Consider the following 26,784-nt stretch of genomic DNA (forward strand, 5'->3'; position numbering starts at 1 on the left):
GCAGACAGTCTTGCTGAGCTGCAGACACAATTTGCACGTCGGCGACTGTTTTAGATTCATGCACTACGACTTTTGTCCGTTATGACACCAACCGGTTCACCCCGAAGACACTTTGATGGCCGTGCAGTATCTACAGGCCACCTACCAATAATGCATGTCGACTGCGGAACTGCAGTCGTTTGAAATCAAAAGGTTTGTCGGTGAGAATAATGGGAATGCTTGGAATGAGCACATCTTCTCCAATCAACTTTCTGTCAAGAATAGTTGTCTCACTTCTAGCCGCAGATTGGTCTTTTCATTGTGATGCGCGTGATCAGGTATCATATAAACGTTGTTTTTTTATTCTTGTCGCATGCTGATCTTAGGATTCTGAAGCACGAATTTGCAATTTGTAAACGATCTGCTTTCTTGCTCTTTTGTCGTTCCTCGATTGTTTTAGAAGTTCGAAGTGGTTTATTTCTACGTGTTGCGCTACACGATATACGCTTGTATAACCGAAATATCTTTTGTCGATTGCCTGAATAAATGGAAAAATTACTGTTTGCACTGGAAAGCTTCCATTATATATAACTTAACTTGATCAGCATCGATAATAATAATTGTATTTTGTATGTGTGAGATAAACTCTCAATAATATGTGTAGTTTGCCCCAGAAAAATTTATGCACGCTGAATGACAACATCATATGTAGATGACTATTCATTAAGAAGTAAATAATTAGTGCTTGCACTTAATATTTTCGATTTCATTTCTCTCACATTCACTGGTATCAATCATAATAATTTTATTTTGTTTGATATATCTTGCGATTAACTCCGAATGATATATGACGTTTGCCGTTTACTATTTCTATTTTATCAATTTTAAAATATAACATTTATGCAGGCGCAAACAATAAGTTGACCAAGTTACATCGCAATCGGGTGAACGGTATGGTAGGGCATAAGGTACGAACAAACAAAAATTCGTTTTTAAATATTAGATTACCTTTAATTAATCTTTATTTTTTTGCGCCAAATATGAAATTAAGGTTGAGGCTCTTAGAATTCTTAAAGATATTCATAAACAAAAATTGTACGTCTCAAAGTTATTTGCAATTCGTATTTTCTTACCTATATATTGAACATAAACGCGGGTGAAGACGTAAGTATAGACACAATTGTAAGTTTCTTGTTATTGTAAGCTTTAATTAAATTATGCATAGTGTAAATTATGACTTGGGAATTTTTTAGTACATAAACTGCAGATACTTTTAAAATTTTGAGCTAAATCTGTAAACGAATTAACCGTCGGAATACCAGCACTTCCTCTAGAATGTCAAATCGAAGTTACAAAAATGAAGCAACTAATATAAATTATATTTTGTACATGATCTGGTGAGTATAACTGTAGTTTTGTGTAAAAATTTTATTTCAATCGTTGAGAAAAAATGTTGTTCAAAATATTTATTCGATTTATTCCTACATTAATGCATTTAGTGTATTCCAGCAAATTATAGCTAAAGATCGAAAGATTTCGGGAGACTAATTCTGATAACGTTTCAACTTATCGAACCTAAAATTGCCAAGGAGATAAAATTTTAGTAATCAAATCACATACCAATTACATTAATTTACGTAGTTGCGTCCTCTATGACACGTTTGCATAAATGCGTACGTAAAGACCGACATATGGAAAAACTCTTCATGGAATTGAATGAAAATTTGATATACTTATTTATGCTTAAACTCATAAAAATATGTGCTGTATTTCATATTTTATTATTATTATTATTATTACCATTTTTTTTGCATTCTGAAGTTGTCGTTCAGACTTGCTCTTCAGACTTACTTCGTATGAATGGAATTTCACGCAAATAAGTTTTTAGAATCTAAAAATTCAATTAAAACAACACACAAAATTTCACTTGTCTAGTTCAAATCATATTTGAGTGCATGCAGATGGACATCATACGTGGAAAAATATGTTTTCTGAAATCTGAAGCATGCAGATTCATCAAAATCTGGAATTCTGAACGGAAACTACTGCAATAATTTCTCTTTGCATAATTGAAATCTAAGAGAAAAAAAAAAAAACACTTCCAAAATGTATACATAATTTTCTTCACTATATTCAAAAATTCTTGCGCGAAACTCGAAAAATTTGAGTACTCGTGGTATTCACTGCATTGACGAATTCCTACATTTTAAATCAGGGAGAAAGGGAATGTCTTTTATTATGAAATACACGACAAATTTTCGTGGAGACTTTTTCACTTGCTTGGAAAAAAGTATATCTAAAGTCACTCTCATTGTGAAAATGGTAATTAAGAAACGTTGTGAGTCAGAACGATAAAACACGTCTCTCAGTTTTTAAATTAATTTTGCAGATTTTTATTACAAATTGGATGAAATCCGCCAAACGGAAATTCTGTTTGTCAAGCAGATATGCATAAAACAAATAACTAAAAATTGCAAATACTACTTCAGCTTGTTATGCGTAAAACTGATATGTTGAAACAGAAAATATAGCAGAAATTCCATGAGAGAATATTCCACATAGTTTTATATCAAGAAAATTATATGCAAACAATTCAGCTTATTGTTCCTTTCAAAAAGTTTTTTAAATAAATTTCAAAAAATAAGCTTCATTCATTATTACAGCAACATTAGTGAAGAAAATCATTAATATTCAAGGACACACTAAGGAATTTTCGTAACACGTATGAAATCGAGAACTAAAAATTTCAAATATTATTTCAACTCGTTATGCATATAAAGGATGCAAAGGAGGTCAGGCGCAGAACAGAATAGAATATTCTTAGGTAAATTCCATGAGAAAACATTCCACATAACTTTGTATTGATACAAATATGTACAAACAATTAAGTTTATAATTTTTTTAAAAACGTTTATAAATTTCAGAAAATAAACTTTATTTAAAATAGCACTAATATTAGTGAAAAAAATCATAAAAATTCAAGAACACATTTATGAGTTTTCGAAACAAGAGACAACGTTAATATTTTCGTCGATATCACAATTCAATGGTAAAATCTCTGACCGTACTTTCACTTTGGTATAGTTCCCATTGTGGCGCAGTTTAATTTCGCACTGCAACTATATTATCTTAGAAGCACAATAAGAGTCTCCACTTCTTTTAAGATAAAAGAAAATTTCAGAGTTCGAAAGATACTTGCAAAACAAAGATATTACTATAAAATGCTGATAAGTACAACTTATCACCATTTTTTGTGGGATTCAGGTGCATCAGGAGAAGAGTTTCACACAGACTGTATCTTTAGAGCAAAGGTAATAGATAATATTATGAATATATTCAAATATGAATGCAACGGTTTGAAATTATTCATTATTTGTAATCTTTTGCTCTACTGGCTTCCGCCTTCTGGAAACATGTAAGTGGTCCTATTTTCTCTTTTAATTCCTCGGTTTTTCGTAATACTTTTCAGCTTCTAAATGTTTTAAATATTTTATTTTAAGTTTAGTATTTTTTATTTATACTTCCTATTTGAAATTGATGATCATTTATTTGAAATAATTATTTAGAAGTTTAAAACCACTGTATTATTATGGTATCATAAGAATGATTTTGAATATTTGAAGAATAATATTTTAATCGTAATATTTTCATTTAATTAAGAATATTTAAAACATGACATTTTGTATAAAAAAAAGTAATAATTTTTCTAAATCACACTTTCTTTTGCTATTAATACTAAAAAAAATAATTCTTCATATATAGATATTAAAAAGTGTATTCTCACAAACGTGAAAAGCTTGTAGAAATACTTTGTTTAATTGAAAATATTAGCATATGTTTTTCATATTATTATTATTATTTTAATTTTCCGAATTTTAAAATTTGTGTATATTATTTTGTTTTTAATTTTCTGCCTTTTAAAATTTAATTGTGGATCATTTTTCTCTTACAGTCAATTTGTGAGCTTTACATTTGTGTTAATGTTTATTTTCAATTATAAAATAAACTGAAAAATTAATAGATTATCTAAAATTAATTCAGTAAATATATCGTAATTGATTAATCGATCATCGTAATTATCATTAAATGAACTGAATTGTTTTTTTAACACTGAAAAAAAGAACTTTCACTGTCGATCTATTATTCAGCAAATACGTTGCATATTCACAATGTTTTGAACACCTTAAAATGAGATAATTAAAAGGTTATTAACTAAATTGCATTTGTAGAATAATTAAAGAAGGTTTTATTTAAAGTTGAATTCATTTAATATCGAACGCAATAAATCTTTTTTGGAATATTTTCACAAAATTCACGGAATAAATTCTTTTAACAAGCATCCATCCGGCTGATGTCACTGAGTTATTTCACAAGCTTTGATTTAACATAACTTGTGTCTTATACACTTTTATTTTTATAGTGATTTATTTATTATATTTATTGAGTACCACATGAATAGGCAAATGTCGTGAATTTATATATTTGCCTGTTGTCTGTTATAATAAATTATTTTTTAAGATTGGCTTTATCAGATGATAAAACTGTTAAAATTTACCAAAAGAGTCACTAATAATTATAATGATAAATTTAGAAGTGTTTCGGCGCAATAATAATATAGCAATGAAAATAATAAAATAATATTATTATTAATTATTTAAAATATTAATAACAATATTAAATGTTAAATATAAATTAATGCAAAATTTTAAAATTCTGTTAATGACTGCAAATTGAAGCATTAAAGTATCAAAATGAAATATTTATAAACAAAATAACTTGATATATATGTACGAATTTAAAAAAGAGTGAAATGCTGAAAGGAATACAATAAAAAAAACTAACAACTATTGCTGTTGAACAAAAGCGAGAATTTCTTAAAAATATAATAGAATGTATAAAAAATATAAAGGAAAGTTTCTTTAAAGGTGAATATTTTTTGATTGAATTAAAAGTACCGAATATGGAATATAGATTATTTGGAGGATAAGTACGTGAAATCGATGAAATTTTCTGATTTTTAATTAGAGGTCTATTTAAATAAAATTCATTCAAGATACTGGCATTTTTCTCTTTAACTTTCGAAGAATAATATAGAAGAACACATATTATTAACCATTCTAAGATTTATATAATTTTCTAGTTAATGGGACCAATTAACCCATTGAAGTTTATCCTTTGAAGTTTTTCTGAAATCTGAAGTTTTCTGACGATTTTATAAAATTATACTTTCGAGAAAATCTTAATTTATTTTTTTAATTAATCATTCAGTCGAAATACTCTTTTCAATTATAGGAAGAATATTTGCTTATTCTGTGCTTGCTTCTTCAATTTCTTGGCGATACTATATGCAACAGAACCTGCGAAATCAGTTTGCTCAGAAAAGGAAAAAGCTCTCGCTTTACTCGAAACAGCTGACAATTTTCTCACCAAAGCAAGAGACGCTTATCCGTCTTGCAGTAAGTTTGAAGAGGATTTCATAAAGATACTTCATATATTGAATTGGTGGATTAAATTACAGTTCTCAATGTTCAATTTTATAAATTTCATTATTCATTGAGTAAATCTGTGATGATAAGTTGACATATGAAGTAAATGGAAAATAAAGTGGAAAATGAATTAACATATAATTTTTAATTGAGAAATGAAATCATAATTATTAATGCACAAATAGAATATTTTACTATTTTCTGCAAGTAATCGGTTGGCATGAATTAAAAATGTATTATATTTATAAAATTTATTTTTTAATATATCATCGTTTTTATGAAATTTAATTACTTGAAGTATGTTATAACTTATACGAGATACACTCCTATCTATTTTTATTTTTTATTAATAATGCATTGAACCTGCAATCCTCAATGTAATATTAATCCTTAGAATGCATTGTAATATTCACGTATTTTAATATTTTTCTATCATTTGTCTTCTTTTCTTTTCAGAATCACAAAATAAATATTCTGATAATTTATTTTGATCCATAAGTATAAATCGTAAAATAAAAATTAATAATTTTTAAAAGAACATTCATATTGATTTTCAAATTTTTAAATTCTTCCATAATTTTTCTGGATAAAAATATAGTATTCATTTAGATTTTTTTTAAAAGCAAATTTTGCACTTTCTTCTATCTTTACTTCCATTCACTTCCTCCATTACTTTTTACCATTTCATTTCCATCGTATTATATATGCTAATTGTAATGCTAACATGCCCTTCATAATTGTTTTGAAGTTGTACCCAATGCTTTCCTTATTTTCAATACAAGTAACCTTTGATTACGGAAAAAAGTTGTAATTAGCTTAGCATTTGTGTTGTAGTGTTAAGTAGTAGTTAAAAATACCAGTACCTAACTCTCGGTGGAACTTGATCCTGTTGCGATATGCGATGCGCGAGGATAGAACTTGGAACCTTGTGGTTTGCAGTCCAGTAACATAATCATGATACCAAAACATCGGCGCGGGTAGCAGAGCTGTTAACTGGCTTATATGCTATTCACCACAGGAAATCGTCGCGAAACAATTTTCAAAGAGCCTATTCACAAGTCAAAACTCATGTGTTCGAGACAAGTTCTCATTTATGTGAACTTTCTGTGGTCATAATAGAAACATGTGAAGAAAAGTTTCGAAATAATTTTCTTAGATTAAATTGAAAATTCACACTTAAAGCGGCATTCATGAAAGAATCACATCTTAGATTGGGACGATATATGCGTGGGTGGAACTCCCTCAGAACTTGGATTTGGAATTTTCCAACCTTTATAATAAAAGCAATTTCTTCTGTCCATATATTTAAATGTGGTTGTTTTATGTATTAGAGATTTACATTTTATTTCATACTTCTCTTATTTATAATCTTATTGCATTCAAATTTTTCAGAAAATAATTCAAATTCGACAGATCAGTGTGATAATGAAAAGTCTTTGGCCTACATTAAAATCTCAAAGAAGCTGATTTCCGATGTAAGAGAAGTCTTCCCTTCATGTACGTAAGCTTTCTAGTTTCGTTTATTCACAATTAAACTTATATTACGTAATAAACTATTGTGTTTAGCTATTTCAAGGCTGACAAATCCGTAGTAAGAATATATCTATCCAAAAATTCTAAGGCAATAAACCAGGGCATACGAATGAATAAAGCAACAAAAAGCGTATGGTAAACTAAAATTTGGTTTACTTTTTAAGAAACGTATTATATTTTAATAATAATTTCAACTTGTTAATAATTTTATAAATATAGAATACATAACATGCCACCGGATATAATGCCACGATGTCTGGAATTAAAATGTCTCGTGTGTAATATTTTTTTATGTAAAATTTACTTTTGTGCATAATGTTAAAATACACAAAATACTTTTCGTTCTGCATTCTTTTTTATATGAGTGTGGAACATTAATTGAAGCAGGTTATTTTAAAAATCGCTGATAACTGATATTCTGTGGAACATACTATTTTTCATCATATTGCAATATTGTGGATAAATTCTAGAGTATGTTAAGATTATTTTAAAAGACATTTAATTAAAAAGTTAATTGAAAATTAATTAAAAAAAAACTTGCGAATCAATGAAGTCAATAATTTTTCTGAAACATATTGTTAATCGTGTTCTTCTAAAGTTTTCTCTTTCATTTTATCTTGTGTATCCTGGCAACAACTTTTAGTTCGATTGTCACTTATAAATAATTTGTTCAGGAAAGATATAGTATTTGCCCATTACTTAAATTTGTGTGGTTATATTAATATAAAATCAACTGATATATATTAAAATAAAAAAACAGTTTAAAAAATGATATAGTAGTTCAAAGTCTGAAATTCACATAGCAAAGGCCATACTTCTAATTTCCTTATTTCAGAGTCATTTGAACTAAAATTTTTCAAAATTTATTGATTGAAACATTTTTGTGCATAAATAAGGCACACATTTATTAAAAACTATTAGAAATCAAATTTATACACCTAAAAAGGTCAAAACATTATTTTACAAATGATGCAATTTTTTTCCAGGAATAATTGTTTTCGATGTTACAACGGAAAGTAAGTAAAATTTCCGTTTCAATGTTTCAAGTTTCAACATCCTGAAGTAACTACAATTGTTGCAAAAAGTTTACATTTACGATTACGTCTGGACGTACGTACATCGACACTTACGATTCGATGTACGTCTGGTCATTGAATTATGCTTTGGTTAAGCAGCATTAAATCCCCATTACTGTGGCAACGAATAAAGTTTGCCAAATGGCATGTATGAAATAAAATAAAAATTTAAAAATAGCGGGGAAATAGGACAATGTCTTAACGTTATCTAAATAAGTGATTTTTATGTATTTGTTTCTTTCAAAATATAATAATAATTATAATAAATATTGCAAAAATTCAGGGAAAGAAAGAAATATCTTAAAAATGTAAAATTTTAAATTTTAAGATAATGTTAAAATATTTTCCCTAGAAAATTTCCTCTGAAATTATAGCAGAAACGCTATAGAAGATATTTTGGATTGTTTCTAATTAATAAAATATTTATGCCATTTTTACATTTTGAAAAGTTGCCAGTATTCTTTTTCTTATCTTTAATAACAAGTCCACAAAATTTTATTGGATTGAGCCCTGTCGTTTATGGCTGGTATGAGAGTGAGATCTTAAGTCTAACATCCATTCATACACATATAGCCACAAATACTTTCATTTAAACTAAAATAATAATATGTAAGAACTTTTTATCATCTAAAATCTTTATCGTCTGCACTTGATTAAAATTACAGCACTCATTGACAAAGAGGATTTTAAAAACCATAGATAGTTAATTTTCCTCATACATTTTTAATAGTTATTTTGTAAAGATTGAAAGTTTTCTTTTCAAATGTTTAAAAATGGTAAAGATTTTTTTGTTCGACCTTGTGAAATGAGATTTGTTTCAACCATGGTACAGTCACTATTTTATGCAAAACCAAATACCATAAAAAACATGTTAAAAGAAAGAAAGTTTTTAATTCAAAAATAGTATTAGAATATTTCAAATTTTTAACATTTCCCAGCAAAGGAGGACATACTTATTTTCATATTTCAAAAACATTTGTCTTACATTTTTAGAAAGATTCATGAAGAAATTGAAAAGTGATTGCATAAAAATAAAATTGATATTAATGAAAAAAATCAAATTTTATGATAGTACCGATGTTTTCTGGAATAGCTTCTTCAGAAGTTTATGTGGAAATAAAATAGTAAAATATCAATCAATTTCACAAAATTTGAAGCGGCTGCTGAATTTATACATATGTTTCATTTGCTCATAAAGGCTTTACAGTTCTTTTTTGCTCTTCTTTTTGCTTCAATTGCGTCTCAATCAAGGATGTCTTAAATCATTACTTGGAAACCAATGAAAAGCAGGCAAAAAAACACCTATAAAATAAAATAGAAAATAATTGCGGAATAATTCAAAATTAAAATTATTTAATTTTTTAAAAAGAAATTAATAACAATTGGTAGAAATTCTGACAGGAAGAAAAATTGATATCAGTGAAATAATGAAAATATGAATTTTAATTTGTATCGAAACATCCCTATTGAAATTCTGTAGATGTATTAAGTGTCATTATTAAATTAAATTATATTAAAATATCTGTACTTTCTGTATTATAAAACATTTTAGTAACATTTTTTTAAAATTTTGTAATTACTGCAGGAAAAAAAAATTTCTATTAATTTCAAATCTTTTGAATATTGAATTAACTTTGCGCATTCAAAGTTTGGCAACATTTTTACTCTTGTTTTAAAGAATAGGGATTTCTTATCTTAAAGAATAATTTTGGCTTAAATCAGTATTGTCGTTTAGAAGGACACGTGGAATATAATCACATATATACATACATGCATCCATCCATATATACTTAGCCACAATGACTTTTATAAATACTAAAATGGGATAAAAAAATTGACATATAAATTTGATTTAACGGCATATTTCACAAATATCGGATGTAGATGTTGCTTAAAGTTGAATAACTTCTTATTGTTTTTTTTCAGAAAATCCATCTCGATAAATTCCTTCAGTGTCTTAAGCACCCTTCGAAATTATACTATCGCTATTATTGAATATCTAAATTAACTAACTAAACGATGCATAAATGAAAGTGATATTTTAATTTTTTTTCAATTTAGCCAAGATTACATAAATATTCATTAAAATGAAGAACTTTATTTTAATTTTTTTGTTATTAGAAAATTCAAAGGTTAGAGAAATCTTCAAATTATTGGAAAATTGAAACTTCAAATAGAGGAACTAGCAAAATTCATAGTATATATTCTGTAATCGTTATATTGTTCAATTTGTTTTAAATATAACTGTAAGATGATTATTATTCAAAATGAAAAATGAGGATATTTAACTTTTTATACTTTAAAAGTGCCATTTAATTTTAAATGTAATCTCTTCTAAGCATCTAATTCCTTAGAGGTTTTGGTCGTAATTCTGCATATCTAATCACAAAATGATGTGTTATATACTTTTCGTGCAAAGATTGTTAGCTGTTTTAATCAAATATAAATATAAGTTCAAACTCAATATCTTAGGAAAATAAAAACGTAAAAATTTATCAAAATTCCATGGTAGAAAATTTTGGAAAATGAATCTGTAAGAAACGAAACAAAATGTATTATAATGCATTGAAATTAATGTTTCAGATTATTTGATATAGATTCTAACATATTCTATGAGCACCATTCATTCACAATAGAGTCAGATATGTATAAATAAAATAGGAAATTCAAACAGAATTTATAAATTAATTTACTAATTATAATAATATTTTAGGTTCCAAACTTACTGTAGATGAGGACAAATATGTCTTTAAGGAGGAGAAATACAGTGATTGCTCTGAACTTCAAGCAAATGGACGCAATAAGAGCGGTATTTACGTAATATGGCCCAGGGAATTCCCCACAGAAAGATCCCTGAAAGTCTTTTGCGATATGGAAACGGATGGTGGAGGATGGACGGTAATTTTACTTGCAGTGAAATATATTTTTTGTTTTTTTATAGATTTATAAAGATTAAAAGGACTGTTAAAAAATTAGAGAAATCCTACGCTGTGCAGAGGTATCTGTGAATCTACATATCTGATATAGTAGTAAGAAACTACTGATAGTATCTACTGATATATCTATATATCTGGTGACACAGTAAACAATTGCTTCAATTAAAAAAATGTTGCACTATAAGTTTCAAAAAAGCTGGTAGTTAATTAACTTACTAAAATTAATATATATTCCTATGGGGAATATGGGTGGTTGGAAACTTAACTAGCCAATAATTTCTATAATGATTCAATATCTGGAGGTATTTTGATGGATTTCAAATCCTACTGGCGTTTTGATATTAATTGAGGCATTGATAAACATATTGATTTCATCTGAAAAAAATTTAAAATGGTGGATTCAGATATTAAGTATTGTAAAACATCAATTTGAATTATTGAGATCTGAGATCTAATTTTGTATTTAATACCCCCTGCAGTTCCGAAAATAAACATGCATATTCCTAATTTATGAAGAAATAAGACATCCCAATTGTCGCAAACTCAAAAATATGCGATTTAGAAATTTTAATGTTGAGGAAGCAATTCTTTCCGCTTCGCTTCGATTATTATCAGTTTTAAAAGAAACATTTCTAATTTTAAAAATATAATATTTAAATATTAGTCAAATATTTAAACTCATATACAAAAGAGAATTATGCTAGAATAACCCACTGATTAAAAACTGTTGAAATCTGAATATGGAACCAATTTTATTAAACAAATCGACAAAAACAAGTTTATTAAACAAATCGATCCCAGGCGATAAAATTTAGAACTAATTTTATTAGTCCCTCAAATTCCTGTCACATTATTATATCATACACAAGATTTCATAACTTTCTGATCAATAGGTTTGTCTGAAGATATCTTAAAATAAGATCAATTAATTGTGGACACTTGTACTTCGATTCTGGGTAAATTCCCGGAAACAAAGGGAGTTTCGAAATTTTCCATGGATTTTTAATTATTTAAAATTAATGGAAAATCCAAAGTATATATTTATACTTTCAGTTCAGAATACAATAAAAGGAAATTAATTTAGGTTATTTTGAATTTTTAAACAATTGTCTCACCAATTAGTGTATTTTGAACTCCTTCTATGTACCCGTTTCTTTTCCAATCATTTTTTCCCAAATTTTGATAAATACTACTAAATTAATTTGAAACAAAATTTATAACGCTGATTTTCATTGCTGCAGTAAAATTCAAACTGATGTTTAGCATACTCTCAAATCTCTCACAAGACATAATTTAGTTACCTTGAGACGCAAAGAAAATAATTCTTTCTCTGTATTTTCAAATAAAAAAAATTAATTTTCGCTTTGATGAACATAATGAAGAATATAAGGTGAAATTATTGTTGAAATTTCCATGAATATTACAAATACACCTAGACTGAATAGAACAAGTGTTGCAATTTAATACATGAATTAAGTTATTACCATGCTATATGGCCCTCATTACACGAGTTTAAATTATTACCATGCTATATGTCCCTCATTTCACAAGCTTAAATTATTACCATGCTATATGTCTCTCATTGCTCAAGCTTAAATTATTACCATGCTATATGTCTCTCATTGCTCAAGCTTAAATTATTACCATATTACATGTCCCACATTGCACAAGCTTAAATTATTACCATGCTATATGTCCCTCATTTCCCAAACTTAAATAATTACCATGTTATATGTCCCTCATTGCACAAGCTTTAATTATTTCCATGCTATATGCATCCCATTGCACAAGCTTAAATTATTACCATGCTAAATGTCCTTCAATGCACAAGCTTAAATTATTACCATGCTATATGTCCCCCATTGCACAAGCTTAAATTATTACCATGCTACATATCCCTTATTACACAAACTTAAATTATTAAGATGCTACATGTCCCTCATTGCATAAGCTTAAATTATTACTATGCCATATGTCTCTTATTACAAAAGCTTAAATTATTACCATGTTATATGTCAAACATTGCACAAGCTTAAATTTTTACCATGCTATATGTCTCTCATTGCTCAAGCTTAAATTATTACCATGTTACATGTCCCACATTGCACAAGCTTAAATTATTACCATGCTACATATCCCTCATTTCCCAAGCTTAAATAATTACCATGCTATATGTCCCTCATTGCACAAGCTTTAATTATTTCCATGCTATATGCCTCCCATTGCACAAGCTTAAATTATTACCATGCTAAATGTCCTTCAATGCACAAGCTTAAATTATTACCCTACTATATGTCCCCCATTGCACAAGCTTAAATTATTACCATGCTACATATCCCTTATTACACAAACTTAAATTATTAAGATGCTACATGTCCCTCATTGCATAAGCTTAAATTATTACCATGCTATATGTCCCTCAATGCACAAGCTCAAATTTATACCATGCTGTATGTCCCACATTACAGGTTTGAATTTTAAACATACGTTTTTCCTATCCTTCGTGGTAACAAATAAGTCTGCACGTATATGCGTCCATCTTTATATTCCGACGAAAAGTATTTACTCTGTGTAATTTCATCATCTTTATAGCACTCTACTGTAAAAGACAGGAATAACATAAGTGGTAGGGAAAATATAAGAAAAATAGAGAAGATATCTATGAAACATAAAATATCTTACTAATTTAGCACTTAAAGTTTTTCCAACCTTGAACTTAAATGAAAATATTCTGTTGAGCAGAAAGGTGGTTTTTCACTTTTTTTTTTCAATTTTTTCAAAATTATTTCTCAGGTGATCCAGAGAAGAGGGAAATTCTCGTTTCAAATAGACTTCAATAAAAATTGGGAACGCTACAAGAATGGTTTCGGCAATTTAACTAAAGAGTTTTGGTTAGGTACGTAATTTAAGTCAATAATAATTAAAATATATTTCTAAAGATCTTAACGAATTTGCTGTAAATCTGGTTATTGTTTTGTATTTTTTTTCTTTTACAGGTAATGAAAACATACGTGTTTTGTGTCTTAGAGGGTGCAAAATACGTTTTGATCTCCAAGAGGAGAAAGGAGGTAGATTTTTTGCAGTTTATGAGGACTTTAGCCTATCAAGCACCAATTATCGCTTAGATATCAGTGGCTACTCAGGAAATGCAAGTGAGTAATTTTAAAGGAATACTATATATCCCAATTATGCCTGAAATTCATATGTGCATTTGGATAAAATTATAAAATGGAAATAATTGCCAAAAAAAGTTTAGACTAGACAAACTTAAATTTAAAAAAATGCCACATTTTCATTCGTGGAAATCTAGAAAATATTTAAATCTTCTTTTTAATTACGTACGTTTTAATTACGTTTTAATTTTAATATTTAATTTTTATTTTCTTTTACGTATGAGCTATTTTGATATTTGTACTCTAAACAAGCTAAGTGTAAATAACTACAAAAATTCGAATTTTCCCCCATTTTTGATGATATTCACAAGCAACAAATTCCCTACGAAATATTCTACTTTATGATATAAATTACATAAAATTTAATAAAAAATGAAAAACACTCTGAAATGAAGCATATATAATAGTACTTTTTTTAAGCCATTTTCATCAAAGATTCTTACATTATTCGGAACATTACAGACAGTTCGTTTAAGCAATTGATATTACACAGCAACAAATGTTGATATGGCAAGAAGCAACCCATACTTCATCGCCCCCAAACTTATGCTAGCATATCAACATTTCACTATTTCATCCGAATAAATAAACGCCATGAATCTAGTCTTCCAAGTTCTTCAGTGGAAGGAAGAGCAAGCAGATTGTTTCTCTAATTCATCTGAATAAATATACTCCATGAATCTAGTCTTGCAAATTCTTCAGTGGAAGAAAGAGCAAGCAGATTGTTTCTCTAATTCATCTGAATAAATATACTCCATGAATCTAGTCTTCCAAGTTCTCCAGTGGAAGGAAGAGCAAACAGATTATTTCACTAATTCATTTGAATATACTCCATGAATCTAGTCGTGCAAATTCTCCACTGGAAGGAAGAGCAAACAGATTATTTCACTAATTCATTTGAATAAATATACTCCATGAATCTAGTCGTGCAAGTTCTCCAGTGGAAGGAAAAGCAAACAGATTATTTCACTAATTCATCTGAATAAATATACTCCATGAATCTAGTCGTGCAAGTTCTCCAGTGGAAGGAAGAGCAAACAGATTATTTCACTAATTCATCTGAATAAATATACCCCATGAATCTAATCTTGCAAGTTCTTTAGTGATTAGTGAAATTACTTTACAATAAAGATCGGTTGAATATCTAGAAACTGATATCATTTAGTGAATGAGATCGTGGAAAAATTATTGCATGCAATTCAACAATTATTACCTCACAACTAGTGGTAATAGGTAATTAGTAATAAGAAGTGCTATATTCTCTCAGCTCGCACAATAAAACTGAAGTATTCAAAAGCCGTTAGCTACTAATTTAAGAGGCAGCAGAATACTTCGGTTTTCATTGTTCTTGTTTTAATTCCCTTTTAATGTGACGAATTCCATTTTTCCTTGTCTAAAAATGGGTAATGTCGAGTTATATTCATTGAGTTGCATGATGAGATATACTGCGTTTATTCAACTATTTGGCCATTTCGAAATAGACGGAAGAACTCACATTTGACATTCCCTGGCTTTATCCGATTCGATCAATTACTAGCCTTGCTATTAATTTAAATTCTTGTCCACTGTTACTGCAATTGCACAATCTGATTTGCAAGCCCTTTCAACAGTTTTGCTGAAGATTGTATCATCAGCGGATCGGATTAAACAGATCTTAGCTAGTAGGGATGAATCTTAATGGGGAGACATATCATAGCATATTTAAGAAAGTTCTCCCCATTCTTTTCACATTATATAAGGATGGTTCATGTAAAGAAGTGTAAAAGTAATATAGTTTTAGATATTCTGTTTTCTTGGAAAACGATTATCTCTTACAAAGAATGTATTGCTATACCGCAACCCACCGTTGTGAAACTTCACAGCACAGGTGAAAATTGTCTTTTATTCGAACCTGTTGCCTTCAATGTGCCGTGGTTTCCTGTGTGTGGCTTCAGACCCGGAGACTCCAAGTTCGATACCCGATTCCCCCGAAGAGCCAACATTAAGCGAGGCTGGAGCACCTTAAATCCTTCGAGGTCAAATGTTCTCCAGATGGTGTGGTATGGAACATTGGAGAGGGGAGAGTACCAGCTCAGGTGTAGTCCCCGTCATCTCAGTGCGGTTTAAAATTACAAGGTCAGTCCCAAAATATTGCTAGTGTTGCTTTAAAACGGCACATGAATATAGCAAAACTAAATTAAAGCAAACTATCTTCAGTTCATCGATTTTGCTGTGCTTGTTCTGAAGAAAGAGTGAGAAATAAACAGAAGATGTCCGTGTTTCTTTGGAAACATGTTCATCCTCTCATTGTGTGAAGGATGAACATGTTTCAATGTGCTCTCTCAATAACATTTCACTGACTATTATTTTACTCGTTAAGCAATGCACATTTCAAAAATGAAAAGAAAATTCCAAATATGTTATTTCTGCCAATAAAGGTGAATTTGACTACTTCATAGCCCAAATTTCCCAATAATTTCAAAATGCAGGTGACATTCGAAGCAAGTATTATGAATTTTGTTTCATGTAATGAAAATTGCTCTAAGAAATGTGAAATTTGTGAATTATTGGCGAAAAAAACAGACAATGTTCAGAATTTATGAAATTTCGAAATAATCTTGCAGTGCAAACAGAATAAAGGTTCAGATAAATTTCACCACACCAAAAAATATTATTAAAAAGGGTATCAGCATTTTATTAATTATTGTAAACAAAATATCCTTTTGTCATGGATTCTTCATTTATTATTGAATATATTCGCAAAACAAAGTTAACGATAAAAATCGAATTATCATTTAACAGTTATTTTAATTTCATTGGAAATATTGATGTTTTAATCATCTTAGAAGCCGAATCAAGTAACATGGCCAAATCCCTTCCAGCGAATTTTATTTCCATAGGGTTGAAATGTAATCAAAGGAAAAGTATCTTTATTCTTAAAAATATTTTATAATACATTAATATATTAATGAAACCCTTTTCCGTCACAATAAGAATCATACGTTTAAAGAAACACTAAGTACACTTATTTGAACTGAATACAAACAATTCATTCACGTTAGATTAGGGAAAAATCATATGAATATATATCAATATCGTGAATGTAAAGAGGAAAAGTTGATAAAATCAACTTTTACATCTCGTAATATCTTGATCAAGACCAATCAAATAGAGTACCGTAACAAACAATTCTTTTATTTACAGCCTTATACGTGCACAAAAAACATCTTGTTCTCATCTGTTAATATTTTGTTTTTTTTACAAACAAACAAGAGTTCAATCATTAAATAGTTCCTCGATCAAATAGGAGAATAAGTCGCCAAAAAACCTCTAATAGGCAGTTTGCTCCAAACAGTTACTCCAGGAAAGCTCCAGAAATCCACCGTTCTTTATTGAATGGATCCTAACACAGAAGCGCGAATCATAGGGAGCTTCTCAAAAATCAGGAACAACTTCTGCACATTCCGAATTCTTTTCTCTCCTCTCTGGAAAAAAAATATCGTATATTGTTTTCATCAGATATCTGCCTCTAGTTTCTCATTGGTGAACTTGAGTTCCCTATGACTCAACAGCTGTTCAGCAACGCTTCCTCAACGGTGTCAATTCGATTGCTGGAAAAGGAATCTATCATTGTGGATGACCGCCTCTTGAGCTCATGTCACTTATAATCAATTCGCAGCTTACACCGGTTGAAGTGCGCATGGTTTTGAAACTTAATGACAACAATTGCTGGCGATTGATTGTTTCTAGATGTCTTGAGGAGTTCTTCGTAAACATAAAAATGTTTAGCAGCTGGTGGTTTTGACGTTCTTCTCCCTTGAAGACATGATAAATCCATTTGAAGCGACGAGACATACATTTGTGTTCCCACCCCTGAATAGAAACAAATGACCAGACACAATGACTCTCCTAGTGAATGATCCACATCTGGAGGTCCGTATACACTTAACTATGTATGGGAAAACGGGTTTACATTACATCTGATCGGAATGGCAATTACAACATGAGGAAAAAGGGAAATGTTACAATCTAGTTGTCAATTTCGAAATGAATAACTAGATTATTAAACAATCTGTTTTGAACATAGAAGAGATTGCCTTTAAAATTTGAATTGAAACAAATATATATATTTAGAGTTTTAATAACATAGACTCTCATGTGAAAAAACCGAACGCATTAAAAAGCAATAATGAATGATTGAAAAATTAAATAAAGCTATATTTTATGAATAACGATCATTTTCGTTATAGATATTTCAAATTTACTAGGCATTCACTAAAGAGAAAGCTTTTATTTATCTTAATTGAATTTCTATTATTCAGAAAATAATAAATACAGCCTAAGAATAGTAACTAATAATAAACAAATATTTTTAGAAATGATGTTAAGTATCCGTAATTCTCTTAGCATTTTTAAATCCTCTCCATCAAATAAATATTGAAATGAATCCTAATACGAATGGACAGATATGTTTTATTCTTTGTGAAGGGTTATTTAAATAGAATTAAATTATTGTAAACTAATTTGTATTTCAATTTCGAAATGAATTCAACGGGTTATCATTAACTATATTTTTCAAAAAAAAGTGTAAAAATAATTTAAATATATCAGGGCAATGCATTGCACACGCCATAGTGAGTCAAAGATATTTTAAGAATCTGCGAAGTGAAAGAGAAAATAATTAATAAAAAGGGTTTTTTTTTCTAATATATTTCCTCTCCCTTCAAAGCGGTTTTTTTTAAATGTTATCTCGTAATTATCTGAATGTTTCCTCTAATAATTTATTCTGTAATTCAAGTGTAATAGCATACGTGTAAGGTTCACTTTGTGTATCGATGAAGGAATTGTAATCGTTTAGCTTATGTTAACTTGTGAAAACGAATGTTGGTAACAGATGTTTGGTTGTTGATGTCCGCCACGGTTGTAATCTACGCAGATGCTTTGCCACAATAATAGATTTTTATTTTTCTAATTAAGAACTCTTTTTTAACATTTAAATTTCAAGAGGCTGATTATAAATCAGCCTTATATACGGTATGCCTATATGATTATCTAAATAACCCTTTTAGAATTCGATTTAGGGGCGCGGTAGCCAGGTGGTAAGGTTTCGGCTTCGGAACTGGAGGGGTTCAAGTTGAAGATCCGATTTTACCAAAGAACCATCGTAAAAGCGGATATGGTGCACGCTAAATCCGTCGGGGATAAACGTATTCCAGCTGGTGATGTGCGGAAGTACTGAGAGGAAGTGCCAGCTCAGTGTCCTCCTGGTCATCTGACCTCGGCTCAAAATTTCATGGTCTGTTCAGAGATAGTTTTAGTGTGGCTTTAAAACGGGACTTTAAATAAGCAAACCAAACTAAACTAAATTGATTTCATTTTAAATTCTTGAAATAAAACGCGCTCGAAGGAAACGAGTACGGCTATTTATTCAAAACACAAGCAATATTTTGGCAAATCAGAAATGGTGGTCTCCCTAAAACTTTCTCGTATACTTTCTAATAAACTTGTCTTGCCGTAGAATGCCTTACATGTCATTGACCTACAATGGTTAGAAAATATTGTCTTGAATTTCTCTTTTTTCTGAATATATCAAGTCATCTTTGACGAGTTATTTGGCGATTAATCCCCTGCATGCATTGATAGTATCCAAAAAATTAATTTCTGTTTAATACACATTTTTTTTCAAACAGTAGAAAAAAAATTGACATAAACTGCACCAAATTTGATATATTTAAGTCTGCGAATTTGAATTATCACCTTTACTTATATCTGAAAGTACAGACCGATAGACAGTTAATTCTTATTTGGATTTGGTTTAAAGTTTGACAAGTGTCTACACTATAGATGTTAAATCTCGTGCACCGTATTTTATGTATCCAGCTCTCTGCATTTTGTTATTATCGCAGCTTCTATTCGAACAGCCGGAGAGACAGACTTCCTCTGAATAGATTTTACTCAAAATTTGATAAAAACTTGCAAATTCGGGTAAAGACCTTATACCAAATTTCATCAGTGCAGCTCAAATCGTTTTTTGAGTTATCTTTATCACAAACAGACAGACATTTTCCTAAAAATATGCTTTTTGAATTCTTTGAGGTCTAAAACGAGGAGATTCGTCAAAATCTCAAATTCGAGTGTTCTGACGATTACTATACTTTCTCTATACTACATATACAAGAAACCAGAAATCTAAGAAAATTCAACTATCCCTGATTGCATTCTTTTGTTGTTTGTATTTACGATATTCACAACAAATGGGACGTTTTTCGTTTGCCAAATTCTTTAACTTGTATTAATTGTACTCACTGTTATTATTTATCTCATTGGAAAAAATTCTTGCAGATGCAAAATATTCTCTCATTACAGAAGGAAGCAGAATAATATTGCTTTCAATTTACATATTGTTACGAATCTGTAATGCTGCTTCCCAGTTAGTTCCACCATCGGAAAGAATGTTTTGCAGTCATCGGTATTGTACGGAGTCCGGTGTCGCGTCGGAGGGTCCCGGAGCTTGGCGACCATTTGGCGATTTGGTGACGAATTCGGCGACTTTGGCGCCAAAATAGTTTATACCAGAAACATCCAGAATTTCCCCGATTCGTCCAGTAGGAAGGGAGATACGCCTCAAATGTTCCTGATTGGTTGAGAGGCGTCTAGCCCCGCCTCCTGAGACCTATAAAAGGAAGCGGCTGCAGCTGCTAGGGCAGAGTAGTCGGAAACGACAGTCAAGAACTGGCCTTCCAGAGATTAGCGGAGCAGCGACGGAGTGAAGCTAGTGCTGAACTAAGCTGTATTCTACTGTCTGCAGGAGAGTCTGTTGAATGCTGTTTTGTATGCTGCACGTCTCGGCTGAAGATAATCGTCTTCTGTGCTGTATATAGTTGTCGTCTTTGTGTTGTCCTGTGTGTCTTCGTGTAAATAAACGTCGTTTTATTTTCTCCTGCTCCTGGTGATTGAGCGTTCTTCACACCATATAACCCCCACTATCCAAACGAACCCCGGGAAATTCCGTAACAATATTTTCCTTGTTTGTATGATTTGAGTTGAGTGTATTACCTTCATTACGCTCAAAATACTTTATTCACTTTATTTTTTAAAAAATATAACACGTTCACTGCCTTGTTACTCAATTCGTATGTGCTGTCATCAAAAGTTCTCAATCAATATAGAATTTATTGCGAGTATAACAAGCCTGTGTTTTAATATATATATCATTTTTTAACAAGTTATTCAGCACTTGAATCGCCTGTGAATCATACATACTATCTAATTAGATATTTTTTCTCGACTACAATTAAAAGAAAGCAAATAAATGAGCATCATATTATATTAGAAAAAATATTAAATTTAATATAAAAGAATCAAAAAGAAAGAAATGATGAATCCGGCCTGAAGACTTTCTCAAGGGTCACCCTCAGACAGGGATTCAAATTAGGGATTTTTTTCTTTGAGGGGTCTGGCTTTCGTCCACAAATATTAAACCCTCGTGACCCAAATTCAATTATCAAACTTGCAGATGCTTTCTAAAAACCAAAATCTTACTTATCTGATAATTAGTAAAGAATGTGATTTAAATTATATAGGACAAACTAGTACTGAGCTTAATAAAATAGTTAATAACAATAGATCTGCTATTAAAAACTGTAAAAAAAAAGTGAGACTTTTAACTATGAACTATAACTCTTTCAATGCCATCATTTTGATAATATCATTATTTACATTTTGGAAGATAATATTATTGACTTAAACAAAAGATTAGACTTAGAAAATATTTATATTTGTAACTTAAAAACTTTGTTTCCTTATAGACTCAATAATAAATTAAATAAAGAAGGTTATTGAGATTTAGATAATATCTGCATATGTAACTGGAATTTGTATCTGCATTATTACAAGGAAATTTATAATGATTATATAGATGCTGATAAAGGCTATATTATAACAGGGAATTTAAAAATTATTGATTCCAGCTCTTTAAGAGATTTAATGGAAAGGGGAACCAAATTTAGATTTAGAATAATTAAACATTAAAAAAGCTTAATTTCTATTGAACAAGATTTGGATATTTTTATTTCTAAATTGTCTAGAAAATACCATTGTCCTTCGGAAGGTTTCGGTGACTGAAAAGTGAGGATTTTAGAGGAAGTTAAGACACAAATTAATGCAGATAGTAGCAGATCTGTACATATATTAATAGTATTTTTCCCCGTATGATTTAAACTTTAATTCAGTGTGTTTGCCTACTTATATTTGCATATATACTTTTGTATTTTGAATATTTTAATTGATCATGCTTCTTCAATTGTTTTATAGCATTTACTGTATGTTTCTATTACTATGTGAGCAATTTTGTTTCATTTTTGTTTTTGTTTGTGTATCTACTTGTTTCCCCCTATTTTTCTTTCTTCCTTTTTTGCATTTGTGCCTGCGACCTTATATTTGAAATTTATTTTACTCTCAATTGCGTATTGACTTACATCTGTAAGCCTTGTGGTATACTTGTTGGCACACAAGGAGTTTATTCATAGAGAACAAAAAAAAAAAAAAAAAAAAAAAAAAGAACGAGAGATTTATTTTAACAAATCACTGAAAAAAGAAATAAAAAATTTAAAAGAGACGTTTATTATCACAGTAATAGATAAATCAGCAAATAATTTCGGTTTAATTTGTAAATATTATTATAGAGAACTATTAATTAATGAATATAACTCTAATTCAACTTACATTTTAAAGAACACCGGGAAAAAGGAATTAGCCAAAATAATGTTAGCTTTGGAGAAAAAAAACTAAGATGAAGACTTGCTCTTTAACTTATACTTATTTGTTCCCAACTGTAAAATTTCATTAAAAAAACCATTAAAATTTAGATTTGTTACTTGTAGCACTGGCAGTTATAATTACTATACGAGAAAACATTTCTTAAATACTTGAAAATTATCCTGAATAAAATTAAAAATGAAGATAACTTTATAATTAATAGTATTTAATAGACGGTTTATATTTAATAAACGGTTGGAGATATATTGATGACTTACTTTTATTAAACTTAGATAATACTAATATTGTTACTAGTTGTTAACCAAAAGATTTATTTCCAATTGAAACAAACGAAAATCAACTTAAAGCTACCTACTTAGATTTAAAAATTTCTAATGGTAAAACATTAATAGGTATTTACGATGAAAGGGATGAATTTAACTTGAAAATAATTAAACTTAATAATAATTACCATTAATAATTGCCATTCAAATTTAAACTCTGAAATTTTCAAAAATTTAATTTTCTTAAAATTTAACAGCATTAAAAAAAATTGCAATAAAAACTTTCTTATGAAGCAACAAATAATCTCATTAGAAACTTAACCACTAATGAATTTCCCAAAATTTTTTGCCATATAGAAGTTTTAATACGAGAGGGTTTATCTTTTTTCTAATTTATTCCTTTTTTTCACAACTAAAAATAGGCTTTCTAGTTCATTTTAACTAATTCAATAGATGGCGCTGAGGTCCTTAAATTATTATTTAGGATGACGAGGCACTTTTACTGGGAGTAATAGGGGTGTGCAGCGTTGGATGCGGGTGAGTTGAATGTAGTTTGGTGCATTTGCACTGATTGCTTTGCTTTTTTATAGAGTTGGTTGGAGTTTCGCTTGCATCTGGTACGTTCTTTGCTTTATTGTTTTAATGATACTTTTTGGTTTTATGATTAAGTGGTCTTTTGCAGTTTGTGTTTGTTCTATTGTGGATTTGCTTGGATTCGGAAGTAATAATTTCCTTGATATTGTATAAATTATTATCTTTTATTTTTGTGATACTGGTTTATCTTTAAGATCTCAATTTCTGAGTATTTTCGGGTCCCGACGGACCAATATTTTTGGACGAAAATCAGATTCCTCACAGAAAAAAGCCCTAGTTTGAATCCCTGCCTAAGGGTGACCCTTGAGAAAGTTTTCAGGCCTGATTTGTCATTCCTTTCTTTTTTATTTTTTGCATTAAACTTAATATTTTTTTGTAATTTGGTTAAGTTTATCTATGTTTTAGTAATAGCAGCATTAGCGCTTTCTAAATACAATGCATCTTTGATTAGTTTGATTCAGAAAAAATTTATTCTTAATTGAATTCCATAATGATTGCATTTTGATTAATTTCATCTTATTAAATAGTATTCCAAATCAAAGGCATCAATCACTGCAGCGAACGCGTTAACAAGAAAAATCTTGTATAGAATCCATATTCTGTTGCACCACTTGCAAAATCGATTTCAAGAATTTAAATTTCATTATTCACTGAAACGAAAATGCTTTTAGATTTTAATTCATCTATGTGCCGCTTAATTGAATTTTTGACGATTTGTCAAGAAGAATGTTTTTAATTATTTTTTAACTTATAATATTTTTCACTCGCTGTATGAGGCGAACTGTGATGAAATCAAGCGATTTATTTTGTGAGTGACTTTTAGCAAGTTTTACATTCAATTCGATATCTATTTTATGTTTTTAATAATGCAGAGAAAAAAATATATGTTTCTAAGGCGGAGTAAAATCTTAATTCATTTTAATACATGTGCGGAATTTTCAAGAGTACACCAAAATATGTTAATATATCTAATAAAAGTGATTGCAGTAAATTCACCAACATAAGCACACATCTTACCACAAAAGTAAAACTCCTTCGATATACTGTGTATAGACATAACATAAATATTATTAGTATGGAAACGCTATAACATTACTATGTCAGAGAAAGAGAAAAAAAAATGCATAAATTAAAAAACTTTTTCCACCAGATTCAAAAGTTCCGATTAACTGAACTGCTAATATATGTAATTTATTTCGATTAATTTATGCAAGTATAATTTTTTTTTCCATTTACAGCTGATGCCATGAAGTACCTCGATCAAAATGAATTTTCCACAAAAGACAAAGACATCACTGGAAAAGCTAAGGAATATAAGTCGGGTTGGTGGCATGGAGTACATTGCAATTTAAATGGCATCTACCAACCAGGCAAAGATGGAGTAGAAAATGTTTACTGGTTTAGAGAAGATTTTGAGATTTTGTCGTCTGTGGAAATAAAAGTGAAGCCAAATTAAATCGAATTCGTAATATATGAAAAACTACAATGCATCTGTAATCATGTGGATAATTAGTCTTGTGTTATAAAATAGTGTCGATCAATAAAAAATTTCCTAATTCTATTGAAATAGAAAACTTAATTATTTTTAATAAAAAACAATTACCCTACTCTTTTTTTTCTGTCTTTGATTTTTTTTCTGTGATTTAATCGTAACTGGAAATATGAATTTATTCACTTGTCTAGAGACATGAAGACAAATTTTTTTTAAATTTTTCTTTTTTCTTTTGTCGTTTCTATACAGCATTGGAATTTATTTTGGAAACACAATACATTCTGGAAATCATGTAGTTACTTAATACTTAATATTAATATTGAAAATTTTATAATATTAAATGTTGGTTGGTTGATTAATTCAAGTTTAATGGCGCAAGAGCCAAAAGTAGGCTATACTGAGCCAATCATATTGTTTAAGATGATATCACGTGAGAAGTTTAAATAGATAAAGTACATTAAAAATCAGGTCAGTAAAACAACAGTAATCAAACCATGAGAGATTAGTTAGGTAAAATAAGTTTATAGTCGAAGAACATCTATATGAAATGATAAAACCCAATAGTTTCTTAAAAGTTAAAAATATACTAATGTGGAGGTTCTCCCACTAATTCTCTTATGTAAGTGAAGTTGAGTTAAAATATTTCATGCGATGAGAGTTAAAGTTGGGGCACTCAGCTAGGATATGCGCAACACCATTACATGATGGGCATCCAGCGCTTAAATGTTGGAAAAATGCTATAAGAAAGCCTAAACGATCTTTTAATGAGTACTTACTTCATTTAGATATTACGGAATTACACTAATGTTAATATCTGTTAGAATTTAACAAACAAAAATGGAGAAATACAATATTTTAAAATATTATTTTAAGAATATTACTTTATTCTTTTTGCATTATTCAAATTAAAAGCATTCTTCATAAATAACAACAAAAACTTTGAAAAAGAATAACTCGGTTATACGCACATATTCGTTCATATCAATTTTGCCAGCATACTACTGAAAGAACAAATTGAAGGTTCTGAGGAGATGATTGTGTTTAAGGACAATCAGGGCTAATGAACAACGCTGTGTCATTTTGACTCCCGTCTCCAGTTACGGGTTAAGATGCATACAATGCCAGAGTTGCAATGCTAGTTCAGGCACTTTGAGGAGTTATATAAATGTAGTCAATCCGTTGCACAGGAACAGGGACGACGAACCAATGGTACAAGTGCCAATGGCCTGCGACACAATATTTTGGGCACGCCATTGATCAAAACGGTTTGCATTTTAGTTCAAAATAACAAAGTTACCTATAAATTATTACGAGAGTGATCAGTCGTGGTGTGCATATTCCTATTCTCTACCCTATTTAATACATGGAAAAAAATCGGGCAATATGATTCATCGCACCGTCGAGCACTCTGCAAAGAGAGTGTGACTTCATATATATGAACTTCGAAGTAGTATTGCTAGGATTGCACTTCGTAATTTCCGCAGGACGAATTTGG

At 29.5% G+C, this 26,784-nt stretch overlaps 1 protein-coding gene across 1 annotated transcript; it reads left to right on the forward strand.

The window, feature by feature from the left end:
* Nucleotides 1–3,339: 3,339 nt before the first annotated feature.
* On the forward strand, nt 3,340–25,395 carry LOC129971666 (techylectin-5A-like). The gene is made up of 7 exons (XM_056085637.1): nt 3,340–3,394; nt 5,272–5,435; nt 6,858–6,962; nt 10,788–10,972; nt 13,804–13,906; nt 14,007–14,162; nt 25,036–25,395. Coding segments are annotated over exons 1-7 (933 nt in total). The 5' UTR covers nt 3,340–3,392; the 3' UTR covers nt 25,254–25,395.
* The last annotated feature ends 1,389 nt before the right edge of the window (nt 25,396–26,784 follow it).

This window comes from Argiope bruennichi, chromosome 6, assembly GCF_947563725.1.
Source record: "Argiope bruennichi chromosome 6, qqArgBrue1.1, whole genome shotgun sequence".
NCBI classification, from domain to species: domain Eukaryota; kingdom Metazoa; phylum Arthropoda; class Arachnida; order Araneae; family Araneidae; genus Argiope; species Argiope bruennichi.

Excerpts from the sequence above, each read along its gene's own strand:
- LOC129971666 (XM_056085637.1), top strand. Across the intron at positions 6,963-10,787 it reads AAGAGAAGTCTTCCCTTCAT|GTTCCAAACTTACTGTAGAT; the intron begins GTACGTAAGCTT and ends ATAATATTTTAG. Across the intron at positions 10,973-13,803 it reads CGGATGGTGGAGGATGGACG|GTGATCCAGAGAAGAGGGAA; the intron begins GTAATTTTACTT and ends ATTATTTCTCAG.